The sequence below is a fragment of the Thunnus albacares genome, chromosome 10, assembly GCF_914725855.1.
Source record: "Thunnus albacares chromosome 10, fThuAlb1.1, whole genome shotgun sequence".
NCBI lineage: Eukaryota > Metazoa > Chordata > Actinopteri > Scombriformes > Scombridae > Thunnus > Thunnus albacares.
The window spans coordinates 7,873,952-7,893,598 of NC_058115.1; the positions used below are offsets into that span (position 1 = coordinate 7,873,952).

The following is a 19,647-nucleotide window of genomic DNA, read 5'->3' on the forward strand; positions in this document are numbered from 1 at the left end:
ATAAAGAGCTTTAGTATTTTAGTATTATACGCTGATATCTGTGGGGGAAAAAATCAGGTAGCGAGATAAAATTGACAGAAAAAAATCTATGTGAATAGATAAGTGAATTATTAAAATGTGTTTTCCAAAAAAGAAAGAAAAGAAAGTCGAACATGTTTCAGACTGTTTATGGTGGCTAGAGTCAAAGCTGTCTTTGTGGGGTTGTATTTTGGAATCTGGGCCTCGGTAGTCTATTTAAAATGTTGGCTACAGCCCTGCCACGCACCATGCATTAATACACACCCTGTAGCTGAACAAAGACTCCTCATGGCTCGCTGAGTGAGCTGGTGCACTCATTATACTTTACTGTCACACCTTTGAATCTAATGCCATTTCCCATTTCACAGAGTATGATGAGATAACAAAAATCAACCGTGAGATTCTTAAGTTTTAACTGGACTCATGAGAACACACAGATCAGAGCTGAAATGACTTGTCTTGTGGTTTCCTGCAAGATGAAGATTAAACCAATAACATGTCATCTGTAACATGAAGCACAAATACAAGTGCAGATTTTTTTTTTTTTTTTTTTTTTTTTTTTTTTTTTAAAGCATTCAAATCATTTTCCAGCTGTTGCAGTGTTTCACATTTCTTGGGATGCAAGGTTTATTTTTGTGAGATCCGTGCAACAAAAATAGCTCTACTTGTTATGAAGGGAAATTTTTGCAGTGAATATCTCACTGTTACTTGTCTTGTACAGCCTTCTTCAGTGTGTGTGTGTGTGTGTGTGTGTGTGTGTGTGTGTGCTCTCTCCCTCCCTCCACCTCTGCCTGGCTGTCAGCTTGCCTTGACCACGTAGCAGCTTCCTGGCAGGCAGCCGCTTGTGTCTACTCTCTCTCTCTCTCTCTCTCTCTCCCCTCTGACACACACACTCACACACACACACACACACACTCAGTATCAGTAGCCTATGTAGAACCACGTAGCACCAGCTTTGGATTTTAACCACCAACAGCACCAGCCGAAGCGGCCATGGATCTCTTTGAATTCGACTTTTTCAGAGACTGGGAGCTTGAACAACCATGGTAAGTCCTGCGCACACAGGTTTGTTATTTTCTGTATGTTTTTTTTTTTTTTTTTTTTTTTATTTTTTGTAACTAAATATATGTGCAGGATTTAGGGGGATGAGCGGACATGACATCCCCGCTTTTTGAGGCAAAATCAAGGCTTGCGTTGCGTTTTTGGGGGGGATGGAGAGGAAGCCAAAGTGAGTCCCGGAGAAATCGTGCAAACCGTGTTTCTTTGTCACCGTAAGCTGCCGTTGTTGCTTGAGACGAACCGGGAGGCTCAGCATGCATACGTAGCCTGCACACACACACACATACACACGCACGCACACACACACACACACACACACACACACAGCACAACGCCGGCTTTTACTGTCTCATTGTGATATATTAAGGAATGTTTGACTTGAATGTGAGACCGCACCGGGTGATGTGACAGAGCGGTGACATGAGAGAAAGGTGGATGTGACACAGGTAACACATAAGTTTGATACTACATTATTTATTTCAGTTCAGTCCTGAAAATCTCATCTTTTTTTTGGCTAAAAAAAAAAAAAAAAGGTTGGTAGACAGAGTTTAGGTGAGTTCACCCTCCACCTTTGTCTGCCTGCTGTCAGTACAGGTGACATCCACAGTCACACACACACACACACACACACACACACACACAGTCATGGGCACATAATGAAGGAGTGAAGTTGGGTTGTGGTGATTTTAGGAAGTGCTGCAAGACAGATCAAGTCCTTCATGCACTGATCACTGTGAGTCAAGCAGTCACAGTTCATAGCTGCTAAAACTAGATTTTCTTCCTCTTGTGCACACAATGATCATTTCATGGAAAGAATCAACAGCACCGAGCTTGTGGTTTGTACTTTAGTCTTTCATGCTGCTGTCTTGTTAATTAATCAAATAGCTGGATGACCGAAAATTAATCTGCAGCTATTTTCATAACCAATTGTAATTTGTGTTTTCTGCAAAAAAAGAGCAGAAAACACAAAATATTCTCTGGTTCCAGCTTCTCTTGTGTGATTTGCACCTTTTTCTCTGTTTCATGTGATTGTATAAGAATATCTTCAGGTTTCAGACTGTCAGTCAGACTAAATAAGACATTTGAAGATGTCGCCTTGGGCTCTAGGAACATGTGATCAGCATTTTTCACTTTTTTTCTTATATTTTATAGACTAAATTAATTGATGATTAATCAATATAGAAAATATTTGTTGCAGCCTTAATCCATACTGTGCAATATTGCATTGCCTTTACTTACATTCCTCAGCAAGGATTTTTTTAGATGCAACAGAGGACATACTGTAAGAACAAAGACCCGCAGTGTCATCACCAGAGAGGCCAAAAGATGTTGGTGGTGTAAAAGAACGCCATGAGGCTGTCTGCTTTGGAAAACATTACAGCACACTGGTTTATACAAAAATTGAACATAAGGAAAGTAACAGTCTGTCTGCCAGCTTGGATTGGGCAGCTCACAGTTTTGGCTTCGGTGTATGATGAATGCAAGATGAGGTGATGTGGAGAAACTCCGTGCATGCACAGGAAAATTTGAGGAATAAAATAAACCCATGCGTGAAAATCAAAGATGTTATCAGACGTGTGTCATTACAGTTTTTACATGTGGGATAAAAATTGTGCTGGATTTGTCTGTGCTGTGTCTTGCAATTGCTTTACAACTGTGTCAGTTCAACTAAAGGATGCTTAAAATATCAGTCCCTGAAAATGAAATAGGTTCTCTGATATCAAATTAGCCTGTCATCCAAAAATCCCAAGAAAGGGTTAAATATAACAAGGAATACTGTTACTCTGAATTATTTTTGAAAATATTGCAATGTTGGTTTTTGCAGAAATTAGACAAAAGAAAAGTAATTAAAGAATAATTCTACAATTCAGTACAGCTTTACAGGTACTGGGTAGCTCCCAGTTTAGGCTTCAGTGTGTATGAATGTGATTGAAGTTGATGTGCATGTTCCAGAAACCTGTAACTACAAACAAGCTGCGTGATGAGAAACAGTATCAGACATGTTTCACTACAGCTTTTACATGCTGGATAAATATTGTACTGGATATATTTTTATGTATGCTGTGGTCCATGCAGTGTTGTGCTGTCCAAATATGTATCTGTCTCACATAGTGCTAAAATAGTCAGGAGGATGGTAGGAGGTTGATCATATACTGTATAACAGCCTCTCCAGGTCAACCATGTATCGTAGTGGGAGCACAATAACTTGGCAACCGTGTTGCTGTTTTGAATCCTTCTTATTCCAGCTGGAAAACTGAGCTGTTAAAGTGACACACAGTGCTGTCCCCCAGCAGCCACCACGGATGGGCCCTGGAGCAAGGTACTTAACCCCCCGCTGCTGGAGAGGAGCTGCTCAGGGCTGAACAACAAGCTCAGGGTGTCTAAACGTGTAACCCTCCCCGTGCCACCAGTCCATCACGCCGCTGCTGTCACTTGGTCCTGATGGGAAACTGGGCTTGCACAGAAACAGGCTTTATAAGAGGGGAAAAAATACAGAAATTAAGAAACTGTAGATTAAAATGAAGAACAATGAGCAGAGCTGCTGATGGGTTGACCAGGTTGTATGATGAACCTTGATTAGGTCTTGTAGGTGAAGGTGTGCCAGTCCCTAGAAGACTCTTCTTGACACTGTGTGATTGTATGTTCATGGTCTGGTGTAATAAGATGAAGGGAGGACAATTTATCAAATGTTAAGGGTTAGCTGACAAGGAGCTATTGTTGTCTATCAGAAGTACAGGTGGATGTCTTAGGGAAGAATTAGGAAAGGTGGATGATTGGGTCAACAAAGAGTGTGACGTTGTTATAGGTGACCACTTTTCATTTGTCGTTTCCAATGCTGGATTCTTTTAACCATGACCATGATCATACCCAGCCTTAACTAAGTAAAGAAAAAAAAAAGACATCCAGATCCTCATAAGCTTGTGATCTTAACATGGGAGCCTGAATTTTGTTTCCCATTTCCCACCACGATTAGGGATTACACCGAACTGATCCGCTGGATCAGTATCAGGAGCTGATACTGACCTAAGTGGATCAGGTATTGGCAAGATGTGACCACTTCAGATTAAAGGAAAATACTTTGGCATTCAGTGTCTCCTCTATCAGTTACATTGATTAAGTCATGGCAGGCTACCAGAGCAATCACTCGTCTCATGTTGCCTTACATAAAAATAATTCCAACAAGTTCATCGCAGCGTGGCAGACAGAGACGAGATTTGTTTCTTTTAATCATGATCACAGTAGTCCCCTAACCTTGAGCGTGTAGTTTTTGTGCATAACCCTAAGCAAATCAATTATCAGTGGTGGAGTCCGCCATTCCCTACGCATGTCAGAGCTGTATTAAGTTACTGCTAATGTGAATGTTTCCTACTGCTGCTGCAGTGGGAAACATCAGTGAACTAGTCCTCCTACACGAGGTGGCTTTTATCGTGAAGCAGCCTCAGGAAACAGTGTATTTGTGACCACGATTAGTGCTGACAGTGACTGTTCATCAAAAATGAACTAAACGAGACACGGTCATTTTCAGCATTTTTGACTGTGGATCGGTTTTAAATAGTGCAGAGAGGAATGAAACAAGAAGGAACAGCCAACAGTGAGCTGCAGGTGACAGGCTGCACAGCTCCAACTTCTCAGCAAGCAGGGGTTAAATTGTGCCGAGGCTGGCCAGGGCTCAGCCGCGGCACTGGCCAGCACTACGCTGTTCTGTCATCAGGGGACACTTTCTTCAACAATGTATATATTTTCATACTTTTCTCAGTCTTAATAATTCAAACAATGTCTAAAGCACATTTTCTTCTTAGCTATATATATATATATATATATCTGCATGTATATTTGCACATGTATGTACATACACAATGTGCACACTGACATACAAAATAAAACAAAACAAACATGTTCTTTGCACAATGTTGAGGTGCATCAAGCTAGCGAACAAAAAAAACCCGGCTAAACATGGCTCAGTTCAAATGCAGCAGACTGTCTCATTTACTGAGAATATCTGTTAATAAATGTTTAGTTTTACAAACAGGGACAGAAATAAAACATGGACCTGCTGCTGTGCTCAGTTAATAAATCTGTTTCTCTGAACGCAACACAGCTCAGTTTCAGTTTAAGCTAGCTAACAGCTTCATGTTAGCGATGAAACAAGCATTATTTCTTACCTGCATTCTGTGAAGACCTGCCCTACTCTGCCTCTGACTGGCTCGGACTCTGATATTCTACTCTTACCCAAACATCTCACTTGGCACCTGCCCAAACCGAACCAACTGAACCAACGAGGGCAACAAGTTCAAGCCAATCAGAGGCAGAGTAGGGCGGGTCTTCATAAAATGCGGGTGGGGAAAAAAAGAAGGTGTGAAGCAAGAATAAAACCAAAAATTAGATTTTGTATTCAAAATAAAACAGTATTATATAAGCAAAAATACATATTCAAAACATAATTTAATGTCTATACATTGTTTTTTACTTGATTATATGGTGTTTTTCTCTTATGTAATGTAATATGTGTGTATTTTTGCTTTGGTACATACATCTCTTTAAAAGTCAAAGCTATTATTTTAATCGTACAACCAGAACTGTCTGTTGTATTTGTCCAAACTTGACTTTGGTATTAAAGAAAGTATGAATTTAAATTTTTATTTTATTTGATAGGGACGATGCAATTTAACATAGTTCCAGTACAGAGCATGAAACTGATGTGCTGCACAGAGAGTTTATAGCTATTGCTAATTTTCAACTCTTGTCCCTAGTTGGGCTTTACATGTACTGTGCAATTAAAAACATACAGCTTTCATTATCATAAAACCACTGTACACTACAGATATGGAAGAACAATAAAATACACACACTCAAATACATTGATTGTGATTTACAGTTTAAAAGAAAAAATAAAAAACAATACAATACAATTAGCTTAAAATGGGCACAGCTCTGGTTTGTTTTTATCTAGAATGACTTTGTTTAGTGTTTTAGTGCTCAGAGCAGAGGGTTGTCTCACCTTGTTATATTTTATTTACAGTTTGTCAAATGATATCAATCAGATCTTGTAGTCCATACACACACCCATGTGCACCCATAGCAACCCTGAAAACCACAAAGTCCCCCCTCCCACATAACAAATCCCAATTTAACCCCTGTCAGCAAGGTAACAATTCCACTTTGCCCCGCTGTTGTGTGGAAAACTACTCGTGCCGTGTACAGCATGAAATCACTGTTTCTTTATATTTGACTGACTTCCGTAATAAAACAGCATGATTTTGTTTAGTTGGGCTGTAAACAGACAGAGTAGTTGCTCTTCTGTTGTGTTTCTGACAAATTAACCACAGGTGTCACCAAATCAACCAGGAATGAAATCTTGAGAACTATAACTGTAACTTGTGGCTAAACAATGACAAACGATATTATCCTGATGAAAGCCACCGCAGAACAGAAAATGCCCCTATTTGTTGTTTAGTTTGGAGGATCTGCTGCCAAATTTCTGTCCAGTAAATGAGCAGCTGGGAGTGTATGTGACTTTTGTTTGAAAGTTGTGATTCACCTTTTAATTGGACAGTGTTAAACGTCACATATCATGAAAAACTCACTTTGTCAGTGTTTGGGCACATACATTTAGGTCTCTGATGTGCTTACCAACACAAACTGTGATATTAGACAACCCAGTCAGTTTTTTGTGGGCTAGCTAGGTCCCAAAATGTGTGACTGTGAGCCATTCAGATTTGCCTCCTCATACATCAAGTAGGGGCTCATTGGAATTGTATCGCCCCCCCCATCTGAGTATCTCTACCCACAGCGGACAGAAGAGCTGAGTGGATAAAGTTTATTTTTGATGGCAACGTTCCAGTTACAGCTGGTAAAAACTTGTATGTGTGTGTTAACCACTTTGTGTCTGACTGCTTTACCGACCTGGGTCAGTACAATGCAGGACTGGCCACGAAACTTTTCTGAAAGAGGGATCAATACCAACTATCCGTGACAGAACTGCCAACGAGGAAAATGTAAGTATTTAAAAAATATTTGCGTTTAGCACTAGCTAACGCTAACGTTGAGGTAGTAGATGTAATTTTCTTGAAAGTTACTGACATTACTTGCAGGATCCACAATAACATTATTGATATTAGTTTGTTAGTTAAATGTCTATAAGATGAACTCTGTCTTATCAACACTCATAATAACAAGAGAGTAAAATGAGAGAATGGGTGGTGATGTCCACTTTGTTTCTTGCTGCTGATTTTATAGAGATTCACAAGAAGTTTATGACTCGCTGTGAATCATGGAGGCCATTTCACCCCCGGCCCCGTCCCACATGTAGACGGTCTGCAGATTAAGTTACAGATGTGTTCCACTCAGGTAGCCAGGGGTTAGCGACGTTAGCATGTTGTGCTAGGGTAAAATGTGTTTTACGACCATCTGTATTTCTTAATACCTAAGGGAATGTGTACAGTGTATATTTACATGTGCTCTCCACCATCTATTATTTCTCCTTCCAGGACTCTACCTGGCAGCCCTGCACGTTAATGAAAATACTGGGTGTCCCCAAGCAGCAACATCAGCTGGCGAGCAGCTATTTAAAGTCAATTTCCCAAAGTCCAAGAAGGAAGAATGCACAGAAAAGCCAGTGAAAGCAGAGCCAACCTTCTGTAAGTTTTACAAGCTTTTATTGAAAATCCCACAAAGTCAAAAAATGGGCAAACAGCCACTATACAACAAGTGAAAAATGAATTACATATAAAGTAATCTTCTTTAAATGACCTTCATGATAAATAAACCTAAAAAAAAAAAAAAAAAATGTGCAACCCTGCAACAGGGCTACTGGGTTATTGGAGAATTTCCCAAAGTATAAATAATCTTTTTCTTTTTTTTGTATTACAGATTACGTGGATGAACTGTTTTTCCAGGACTCTGCCCCATATGGTTGAGGTGCTGAAGATCCCCATCCCTGAGGATCTCTCTGCCCAGTTTGAAAGACCAGAGAAACAGGAAGCGATAGCCAGCTACATGTAGAGGTTCAGGTCTGAACCACGCATACCTTCCTTGAGCGTCAGGGAATTCAGTCCATATCCGTAGCACCAGGAAGGCAGGCAGCTCGGATTCTCCAGCCCAAAAAGCCCCAACACCAGCTTACAAAGCTTCTGTAGGCCGAGTATCTGTAATGGCTGAGCAAAGGGTACATGATATTTAGTCAATAGTAAATGGTAACACCCATTTATAGTGTGTCCATCCTAATATGTTTTATGTGAAACCTTACTGATAAAACAAATTTTGTTGTTTTTGTAAACAATACTTTTTATTAGCATTTTTCCCTATTTTTAAACACTCAGGACTGCTGTACAAGGTGGTACATTGAATAACTTTGTTTCAAACGTTGTGTGGTATTTGCAGTAATGATCTTTATGACAATAAAAGCTAAGTTTATATAAACTGTTTTGTGTGCTTGCAGTGTTTGATATATAAAGTGTTAACAAGTGACAAACATGAAAGATGAACAGTAATCAGTGCAAGATAGAGGAAACAATATGTATTCTATTTTCTTCTTTACTCATATTTATATCACAATAATAATTGACAATTTATATGCATAAAAAATACTTAAAGCTCTATTCCCCTTAAGACGTAAAGGCTCATAGTCCACTCTATAAATGTTGAATATATTCTGTAGTGAGAACACATTCAAACACACAGTTTGAGGCCACAATGATCCATCATGCATGATGGTTGGTTTTGAAGCTTCTGTAGTCTTCTTGTAACCTGGTAAATTTGAAAGAGTAAGTGACATGCAATGTAGAAAAGATAATGACTGCATTATTACAGTTTCATTCATCAAGCATTCATACTGCCTGCGGTATCTCCCTGCAGCAGACATTCTCAGCCTCTGTAGGCTTTGTTGCACAATTCCCACAAATATACTTGTGCCAGGAAAGAGATTAAAAAAGTGACAACGTTGCAGGTGTAGTTTCTTTGAATGTCTTGTTACTAATAAGGACATACAGTAAGTGACCAAATGCAACAATCTAATAAGGTTGTTAATGTTAATAAGTACATAATGTTTAAATGCTGTAATAATTGGTAAACATATATTACTATGAGTTATGAGGAATTGGCAGACAATCCTACATCCCTTGCTTGGAAATTTGGCAGGTACTGCTGTTGAGAAAACATGGCTGCAACGTTTGAGCTTGAACTTTACTGGTGTAATGGGAATAGCTTAATGTTGTTTACGTTACTTATTTATTTATTTACATGCCAGAAACCTAACTTTTGATAAATGAAGATAAATTATCGATAGTGTTTATGGCCTTATTTTCATTTTTCCACATTTTAAACACACCGTCTTTTTATACCTAGTATCGGCCACCGCAGCCAGCAACACTGTATGACTTTAGCTAACGTAACCACATACAAAAAGAAACGTCCAAGTAACATAAAGTTAATAACTTACCATTCAGAAACATCCTGTTTTATCTTTGATGCTCAAACTTGTTCAGGAGCCTCTTCTTGCTCAGGGTCTGACTCTGGTTCAAGCATATATGGCGGCAGCGCTGTTTTCTTTGGCAGCCATGTTTCTTCCAGGGTTCACGCTCAACAGTTGCCATGGTAGTGTGAAGCCATACTTGTGTTGGCACACCCCGCAGAAGAGGAGGGTGAGGTGAGCAGCAGCTCATTGTCATTTAAAGGAACAGGCACTCAAACCGGTCATTCTGAACAGGGCTGATTAGATAGGATGAGAAGGCTGCTGTGGTGCTTTATCTTTGAGGTATTTTAACCAAAGCATGTCAGAGACATTTTATTAAGACCCCAGTGAACCGTGTTAACTTGTGGGAAAGGAGTATAGTATGTCACCTTTAAAGTAAAACAACCAAATACAAACAATTCAACAAAATTAACTTTTTGACCATGATCCAGGCCACATAAAACATGATTAAATGTATTTAATTGGAAATGGAAACAGTGCAGTCCATAATGCTGACAGTCTGCTCTTAACCAGTGTCTTTTACCAAAAGCTGGAGGCTCCTACACCTTTGATGTAGCTGGTGACTCAGTGCTAATACATGTTGAAATGGACTGAACTGTCCAAGATTATAAGGAGGATAACGCCACCACTGGAGGATGAAAACCAGAACAGAGAGAAAGAGTTATTTTCAAATGGACCCATTTTTCTCAAATTTTACAATGCATTTCACTGGCATAAAAAATGACGCACACCTCTCAGTAGAAACCATGGAAATCACTCAGATTGGAGTTAAAAGTCTGTCACTTGCCATTGATGTGCGGCTCGTGTTTGACAGTGGATTTTCCCTTTAAGGGAAAAAAAAAAAAAAATGAGAGAGAAAACAATCTTGAAGCTCCCCACGCCTTTGTTAAATCTGAACGAACCCACCAACACTGTAGGTCCCCTCCTCCTCCTCCTCCTGAAGAAATACCCTTTCATCTCTTCTCTTCTTTGTTGCTTTTTCTCCCTCCTCCTCCTCCTCCTCCTCCCATCTCGCTCCTTGTTTCATTCTCTTGCACGGAGATCTGAAGGCTTTGTATGATTGTAATAGGGCTTGCATTGAATGTTGCATACTCCGCACTGTAATTGCCCATCATGTAGCTGGTTAATCATGGCAGTGGAATCTGGGGGAGATCGCTTTGAATGTTAATTGACACTGATGGTGATTGGTTGAACAATTTAAGTAGTTAATTAGGGAATTGATTACACATAATGTCAGCATGGAATTATAAGATCCTAGCTGCGCGTTTTGGATCTAAAAAGTTCTGCAGGAAGGGAATCTGATTATTATTGTTGTTATTACTGGATCTTGATGGAACCTAAATAGTCTGAAAGATTTCTGTGCTTAAGCTGCTTTAACCTCTAAAAAACTAAGTTCAGAGTTGCAGTGAAAAAAGATCTAATGCAGTTTCCAGACCAGAGTAAAAATGAATCTGGGAATAAGCTTGCAATAGATGGGATCAACAGGGAGAAGTGGTGACAGAGTCAATTTATAGTCAATGCGTTCAATGTTCAGTCTCACAGTCCAATATTCAATCTGCCCGTCAATCCTCCCAAGCTCTCAATCAGCTCAGTCACACGTGCAAGCTCAATACGTACAAAATCATTCATCACACTGAAATTTCCACTCTTGCTGTGTGATGGGGTTCGGCTTGCCAAACCAGCACCACTTGATGATACTTCACACCAACATCGTCAGCGACTCAGAGGCTGCGAAAAGAAGCTGTGTCTCGTCCAAAACTGCCAAAAATTCACAAGCAAATGCCCAAAAATGAAAACTAACTGCAGATCACACTGAAGGAAGAAATCTAGCGTATCCTATACTGGTTGCGCTGGAGAGTGGGGGTCTGTCAGCAGGTGCGAACCAGAATGAAGAAGCTGGTTGAACTGGTCAGATCACCTGGAGTCCATCTGGGAGGAAACAGTCACTGTCCGTGGTTCTTTCATGAGGAAATAACAACAAAAAAAAACACAATGCAGCCATCAAATCCATATTTGACTTTTGATATATTGTTGTGCAAAAATATAATATTCACAATAAAAACCAATCCAGTGACATGAAAAATGGAGATAAAGAATAAGAAGCAGATTCACAAAATTACAGTAAGATACAAAATAGTTGAAACCTTTTGAAATTTCATTGATTCATTTGACAAGACAGGATAAAAAATACAATGCAATGTTGGGGCCACTTTTAAGAAAAAAATCAGCGAGCTGACAGCCACGCTAGCTAATTTGCATTTCATAAACTAATGTATTGAATTGAATTAAAATTGTGACTTGATGGTGACGCTAGATGAAAAGTTAAGGGATCACCAGAGTAATTAATATGCATCCTGTAGTATTTATTCTGTGCCAAGTAGTCCTGTAGTTCTGGGGTCACTCATCCACTGCAGAAGTACAATTAATCTGTCCTTAGCTGCAATTGATGTAACATACAGATGTGTATTTCCAGCTGTTAAAGGGATTTTCAAGAATCTTCAAATCAATTAAAGTATTTCTCCAGTTTCTTTTTGGATTCAAGTCCAAGACCACTGAAATACGACTTAAGAACATTGACAATCAAAGTACCACATCTGTGAGATATTAGGATCAAAAATGTGTCTACTACATATGAAGGGAAGGTGTACAGCGGTGAACTTTTCTCAACTGTACTGCTACAGCAGGATTACCTACAGTTTCTACATTCTTAGATTTCTTTCTCTCATGCCATCATCACTTACTGCTGACACGTCCTTTCCCCAAATCTTTTTAGTATCATAAGCTTTTTCATTTAGATCGAGCTCTCAGAAAATTGCAGAATCTATCTATGGGAACATTTTCACTAAAAGTAAAATATATGAAGCAGAGCTGTCAGTCATCAAAGTAGTGGAAGATGTTATAAAATGCCTCAATTGGAGGAGTGTTATTATAGTTAAGGAGATGGATCCTCTGAACTCATTGTTCAAATGTAAAGTGTGTTATGAGATAATCCACTTATATAATCAGATCACTCAAATTCCCAATATCTTTACAGTACTATCTGTGCTTTAAAGTAATTGTTTGATAGTTCAGGTATCAGGTATCAGGTACCTGGTAAACAGCTGATCTCTATACCAGTGCACTGGTATAGAGATCAGCTGTTTACCAGGTTTATCAGCAGGTAAGTCCTCTATCTCTGGGTGCAAGTTGGAGTCCGAACATTTAAAGGTTTGCATTTGCTCCATATAAAGAGCTACACCATCTGTTCATTTTCTTAAGTGTATTATAAGAAAATAAAATACTAACCATCTGGATGGGATATAAAATCCTCAGCAGAACATTTATCTTTATCCATGAAATTTCAGTTCACATATGCTCATGCAGTTGGCCTGAAAAAGAACATCATTTTTGACAGTTGGAAAAAGGAGGAAAATGAAAAATTGGCCTAACTTAAAGATGGGAAGAAATTCAACTTTCCTTAAACTTCATCAGCAGTAATTTTGCCATTTAAAACAGAAAATTGGTCTTTAAAGAGGGATGGAAGATATCCCAGCAGACAAGCTCACCATTAACTCAGAGGCATTATTCCTTTGTTCAAAAAGAAAATTAAGGAGGTAAAAGAGGTAGAGAGGAAATAAAAAAAAAGATCACTAATATCTTAATTTCAAATAAGTGTTACCTGATGCATTTACAACTGATACAACGCTTTGAGAAGCTGATATATATATACCATATATTTCCCTGATTTATTGTCATATTCATAGACTCTCTGTGTTTCCTCAACAGATGTACAGGAGACTCACCTTGTAGACATCATGTTTCCTGAGGTGATACATTTAAGTAATGCTCTTGTCCTCAGGTGTTACTATATTATGACATAAATATTAACATGAATAGCAGTCATGGACAATCAATGTAATTTTAAAGGTAAGCAACCAAAAAAAACCCAACCTGACAACATAGAAATAATATAAAATGAAAGCTTTAAGAAAACATCAACCAACAGCAGCATCAATCTCATCCAAACAAACATAATGTTTTAGAATGAACTGGACTTAATTAAAAACCATAATTATAACTAAAATTTAATTAGACTCATCCTTCTAACACAAACATTCAGCATTACAATATTAGACCTTAGTCTGTAAGGTTCAAGTATGAAGGAATAAATGACTGACGATTTATCAAATTTCCACAATATCTGAACATGCAGTCTGCCATCTGTCTAGTCCAGAGTAGGTTGAGTGCTGCGGTTTCTTCAAGGGTGTTAAAGGTCTTGGGAGGCTTCATCAGCCATAATTTGCACCTCAGCAGGAAACAGTATCGCATATGTTCTTGTTATATGTCGTGTTCCCAGAGCTTTGACTTCACCTTGTCAAACGTTACATGCTGTTTGTTAGAAAAATTATGAAATTACTGGCCAAGGGCACTCACTGCCCCTTCAGGAATCCCAGTAGTGCAGTTATTAAGACTGCAGATATTCAAAGTTTCAAAAAGCTCCCCAAATTGTCATGCTAGCACATTCACGCTGGCAATGAACTGAAGGTATCCTACCCTTTACTTCTTCCTTATATGCAGTGATCATGTTTCATTATCTTTCTTGATGATGTTGCTTTTCCAACATAAGTTTCAAGACTCATAATAATTGTTGAACGATACGTTTTGTTTGTTGGATCATGTCAGGAACAATTAGTGACAAGGCGCTTGATGGAATAATCCCAGGAAGACAAGCTTTTACTTTATTTATTGACTTGGATAAGAATTGACATTAAATTATAACATAAATCTAGTTATCATGTTATTGTTGTTGACAAGAAACATAAAATCTTTGGCTTGAGCACCACACAAGATGTTGCTTGCGTTGTTATCTATTAAAACCGTCTTCATCCATTTAAAGTTAAGTGTAACATTTAACAGTTAAATGTGTACATTAGGAAGCTAAAGTTAGGTAAAGATACATGAATTCATACACAACAAATCACTCTAATAGCTGTCATAGACAAACCTCAGATGATAAGCCCCCTCAGGCACTCAGTGGCTCAATGAGGTGCAGTAAAAAGTCAGTCATCAGTGCAGCTGCAGCGTCTATACTGAGGTATGTCTCTCTGAGCTGCAATACCTTTATTAAAAAAGACTTGAATGTTCCTGGGATCAAAAGTGGTTTAAAACACTTACTGTTTCACATGGAAGCTGCTGCAGCTTTATTGTTAGCAAAATAACCAAAAAGTATCTCTGTGCTGAGATATTTATTATGAATGTTGTGCAGAAAATGCAACTGCCTTGTCGATAGATGTGACTAAAAGCCTTGTAACTATTAATTAGACCATAAAGCTGAATACATAACTGTACCAGATCCTCCCCATGAGACCGGATCACCAAGCTCCTGTTGTAGCTGCTGTTCTAATGTTGGCAGGGTCATTGTCTTCAGAGGTTTCCCACCTTTTAATACTCATGTTTATCTGTGTACTTATTGCTCCAGCTTTCTGTCTTTTTTAAAGATTATGTTTGAAGTGGTTTTCTTTATCAGAGAATACACAGTGGAGAGATAAGGGGAGGGTGAGAGAGTTTTTAAGAAACCACATTCAAACCCACCACAGGGGCAGAAGGACAAAATTCAACACCCACAAGATGTCTGCCAACATAAAGTATCTGAAAAATACTGACTAAATTGATTCTGAAGTCCTTGCTAATATGAAATATTTTGGTTATTTAGTAATAGATTTATTTAATTAGCAAACTATCTGCTTCAAATAATATTCATTCATTATGCTGTGAGAATTAAATTAGAAAAGGGTCAAATTAGTTAATGGAGAGCTTGCTTGAAATTACATTCCCTAATTTGTTGTTAGAACTAATTAAGAATTACTTGAATTAGTTAATTAAGTATTTGCTTTAAGTAGTGCTCCCTAATTTGTTGTGAAATTTTAATTAGTAATTAGTTGCAGTGTTTGTGTCATGATGATGTTATTTCATTATGTTCTGATTCTGTATGATAACGCTGAGTTATTGATTAGCTGTAACCGGGAGCAAATGACATCTTAAACCTTCTGATGATCTAACTGAAGTTCAGTTTCTAGCTGTGGGAGATGCACACTGATCGACACACACATACTTCTGTTACTCTTACAGCTGCTACTAGTAAATATAATCATCTCTGTAATCCAAAGAACAATAAGAATAGTGATCGTCTTCACTACAGTATCTGTCCAAAGCTGTTTTCAATGCCGTGCGTTGTTAAAAAGCTAAATTCAATCGCTTACACAATAAAAGTCGTGACTGGGCAAAGCAGTTTGTGTGTGTGTGTGTGTGTGTGTGTGTGTTGGAGGGGTTTAGAGAAAGAGAGCACAAGAGAGCGAGAGACTTGGCAGTCAACACCAGGTAGCTTCTGCCCTTGTGCCCCCAAGATACCAAGACAATACACACACACACACACATTCATACACACACACACCCTAGGTCCCGAGGTTGGCAGAGCCATCTGCCAAGAGGAGCATGGTGCTGAGGAATGATAACGCATGCACACAAAAACACGCACGCACACAAACATCCTGCCTTGAACCCAGTGCTCTAGTAGTTCTCTCTTCTCTGCTGTAGTGTTGGCACTTGTGATATTGCTGATACTTTGTGACTGTGTATCCGTTTGTGTATGTATCTGTGTGTATGAGAGTATTTGATTCTTGCTCTAACCCGTGTAGTTGTCTGTTGGTGGGATTTGGCCCTCTGAACTTAAATGTTTTAGCAGGTTCATTCTGTTCAACATCATTATGGTGAAGACACCAAGATGTTGTGATGTTTCCTGCATCTGCAGTCATTATTATATCATTTCTAAATGAATAAATGCAGATTGCAGAGGGAAAAAAGCTGCCTCCAACAAAATTAATAAGGCATTCACAATTTCAGCAGCATAAGTGTGTTTCTGGCCCTGGAGAGAAGGTTACAAATCTGAATTTAGACTGACATGTTGGGAAATAAAAGTCACACAAAACTATAAACTAACAGTAGACTAAATAAAATATGAAAGATATTTTATTAGAAGAATATGGTCTAGAAGTTAAAGATGATGACCTAACATCATGCCATGTTACATACCATCCCTCCTCTCTCTCACCTTCTTCTGTTTTTATCTCTAATATCCACTATCAAAAAAAACAAACAAAAGAAAAAAACAAATAAAATACTTAAAGAAAAAAATCCAATAAGTAAAACAGTTGAGAGACTTTCCTCTTTGTGTGTGGTCAGATTTTTCTGAGGCACAGGATCAGGCACGTGGGGGGAAACTTGAATTCATGGCCTCAGGATTTTGAAAAATCTTGGCATCGGCTCTTGTTTACAGCTTCTGACTTGACATGACAGTCTAATGGTAATTAACCTCCTGTTGCTGTTTTTAATACACTGGTAAAACTCCAAGTTTACACAATGAGATGATTTAGAAAAGAGTGACACTTTTATTTCAAGCCAAACACAATAGCTTTTCTTACTGACTATTAAGATCGAGGAAATTAACTTTGGTAAAGATGAAAATAAAAAGGCCGCTGCAAATTCCATATTGCGGGTACAGATAAATATCTAAAATATTTGATTAGCAACTAAATAAAGTCCCTTTTGAAATGTCAAAAGAGGTCAGTGTTCTTTCATAGAGACATTTGTTACTTTAGGTTAATGGTTAAAAATACTTCTGATAGTTTGTAGTTACAATTTGCTCAAAGAATTACATTTTACCAAGTTCAGTCTCTTTAAAGTAAGTTACCTGTGTGTGTGTGTGTGTGTGTGTGTGTGTGTGTGTGTGTGTGTGTGTGTGTAGGCATGTCGATGTGATGCTACGTAGCAGGATTTTAGCTATGGGAGTGTATCTCTGCTTCTCGGACAATTCGATATGTATCTACAGTATATAAACATTCAATGAGCCGATACAAATACAATAGAGATACATTTGTAATAATACGATACATGATATGTTTCACTACTAACTGGACTTACAATACATACAAAACAAGAGAGGGATCAAACATATAAAGACATAACAAGGACCACAAAGCAGTTAAGAGTGTGTCAGTGAAAATGCATCAGACACATCAGCTAATCAAAAAAAAAACTTTCAATCACTACCAGCTGGGTTTTACGATTTGGTTTTGTAATGCGTGTTTGACTGCGGTACATTTGAGAGAAAGACAGAGACAGACAGAGAGCTAGTTAGCCTCACAGGACAGTAGACTAAACACTGAATATAAAATTAAACAGAAATAATAAAAGTGAATTTGAAAGCAGGGAGACACAGAAGAAGCGAGAGCGAGACAGAGACAGAGAGGGCTAATGACGTAGCTTTTCTAGCCGAGGCCAATTTACTGTGAGGTTTCGAAAGGTCATCTCCTACATGGAGGCCTGTCTGTGACAAATTACATTATTTACACCGGGTAGAAAGAGGCAGCGAGACCCAGAGAAAGACAGAGAGTAAAAGAAGAGAGAGGGAGCAGAGAGAGAGTGTGTTTGACTGTAATTGGGCGACACTACACAAGAACCCTGAAGACATTTGCTAACACCTCCCCTAATGATGCTGCTATCAAAGTACAACACCTGCATTTTTGACATGGGACTGCTATGTACTACATGCCATAAAGATGTTTCACTGCAACAATTTGATGTTTTAATTTTTGAGTGCAGGAAGGACTGTATACAAGGCTCAGCACTGCACAGTCAGCCAATCAACTGGCTGCTGTGTGGGGCATTAAAATACTCATTTTAAAAAGGGAAATGATTTATTCTTGTCATAATCTGCAACATTTCTGCATAATCATGTATCTGTTTGCTATTCTTTCTCACTGATTTCTATGACAGAACTAGCTGCCAGTTTATTAAGGTGTTTTTATTTACTGCTTTAAACACTTGAGGTGTCATGCAGGTAAGTCTTTTCAGTGAAAACCAATGTGAAGCTGAGGAAGTGGAGTGTTTGATGTTTCCCATTAATTTGGATTAGAGAAAAGAAGAAGAAGAAGTGTGTTATTAGCATGAGCAGCATGGCTGGACAGATAAAGAAAAGAGTGCCATCCCCCAGAAACTCAAACTCTACCTACAGAAAAAATAAATAAAAAGACGTCACACACACCGTTTGATTGACACATGATCTCTGGAAAGTGCAGTGCAGCGACGGTTTGACTGACAGGTGAGAACAGCCAAAAGATGGTTACCACTGTAAACCCACAAATTTGCAAGATGCCGTGATGTTTGTGTGTTTTATTGTATCATTATGTGGTGCAAGATGATGAGGTAATATATTATCTTGCATTGCAAAATGATAACTTATTTTGGCTTATTATTTTCACAACATTACACAGCTTTGGTTAAAGTTCAACCACTAAGACGTAAAATAGAGACATTTCATTTCCCCTGAAGGAGAGGACCTGGCTCCCCAAAGACCGACTTAGTGTGTGCGTGTGTCTGTGTGTCCCTTGGGCTATCCAGAGAAGGGAAGAGCCAAAGGGATTAGTAGTTAAATGGTTTGGGATTTGAGAATGAACAGAAATATTAATATTTAGATTTAATGTCTTAAAGGAAATGTCTTAAATGAATAAAGTATATTATTTTATTAACATTCTCTTGTCGGTTCCTCGCACAAAAAATGAATGTAAAATGTACTTTTAAAAGAAACTTTTTATATCAATCTCGTATCAGTCATTATATATGGCAATACATAGTGTCTTTTATTGGTGAAAAATGTTTTGTAATGCTTGGAGTTCCCACTCATTTCAATTGTGTACCTCAAAAAAGTAGAGTAACGACTATATTTTCTATTTTCTATATTGTATGTTAAAAATGCATTAGAAGATGTATTTAACTCCTTATTTTGATGCAGATTCAGCACCTTTCTTCTGGCCTTTAAAGATGCACCAATCAATATATTTATATTAACAAAGGAAAAAAATAGTGATGAACCGAACTCTGCAGCCGTCCTCGGCTCTATGGAGCATGTTAGTATCTTTCAGCTCAGCCCCTTGCTCTTTCTTGAAAGAGCTGGAGGCAATAGCAGGCAACTCTTCAGTCACTGGAGAAGCATACAAAAATTTTTTATCTTCCCTGCAGCAAAGGGACAAAATGTGATGAAACTTGTTAACCAACCTGCCACATTA

At 38.4% G+C, this 19,647-nt stretch overlaps 1 protein-coding gene and 1 long non-coding RNA gene across 2 annotated transcripts in view; both read left to right on the forward strand.

Annotated features, from left to right (window-relative positions):
• Positions 1–620: 620 nt before the first annotated feature.
• Positions 621–19,647, forward strand: part of aff2 (AF4/FMR2 family, member 2) — a 164,502-nt gene continuing 145,475 nt past the window's right edge. Inside the window, exon 1 of the mRNA XM_044363728.1 lies at positions 621–1,064. Coding sequence (XP_044219663.1) covers positions 1,012–1,064 — 53 coding nt within the window. The 5' untranslated portion in view covers positions 621–1,011. The remainder of the gene's footprint in view (positions 1,065–19,647) is intronic.
• On the forward strand, positions 5,554–8,492 carry LOC122990382. Its single transcript, XR_006405344.1, has 3 exons — positions 5,554–7,073; positions 7,566–7,715; positions 7,948–8,492. It is a non-coding gene; the product is annotated as an uncharacterized LOC122990382 (long non-coding RNA).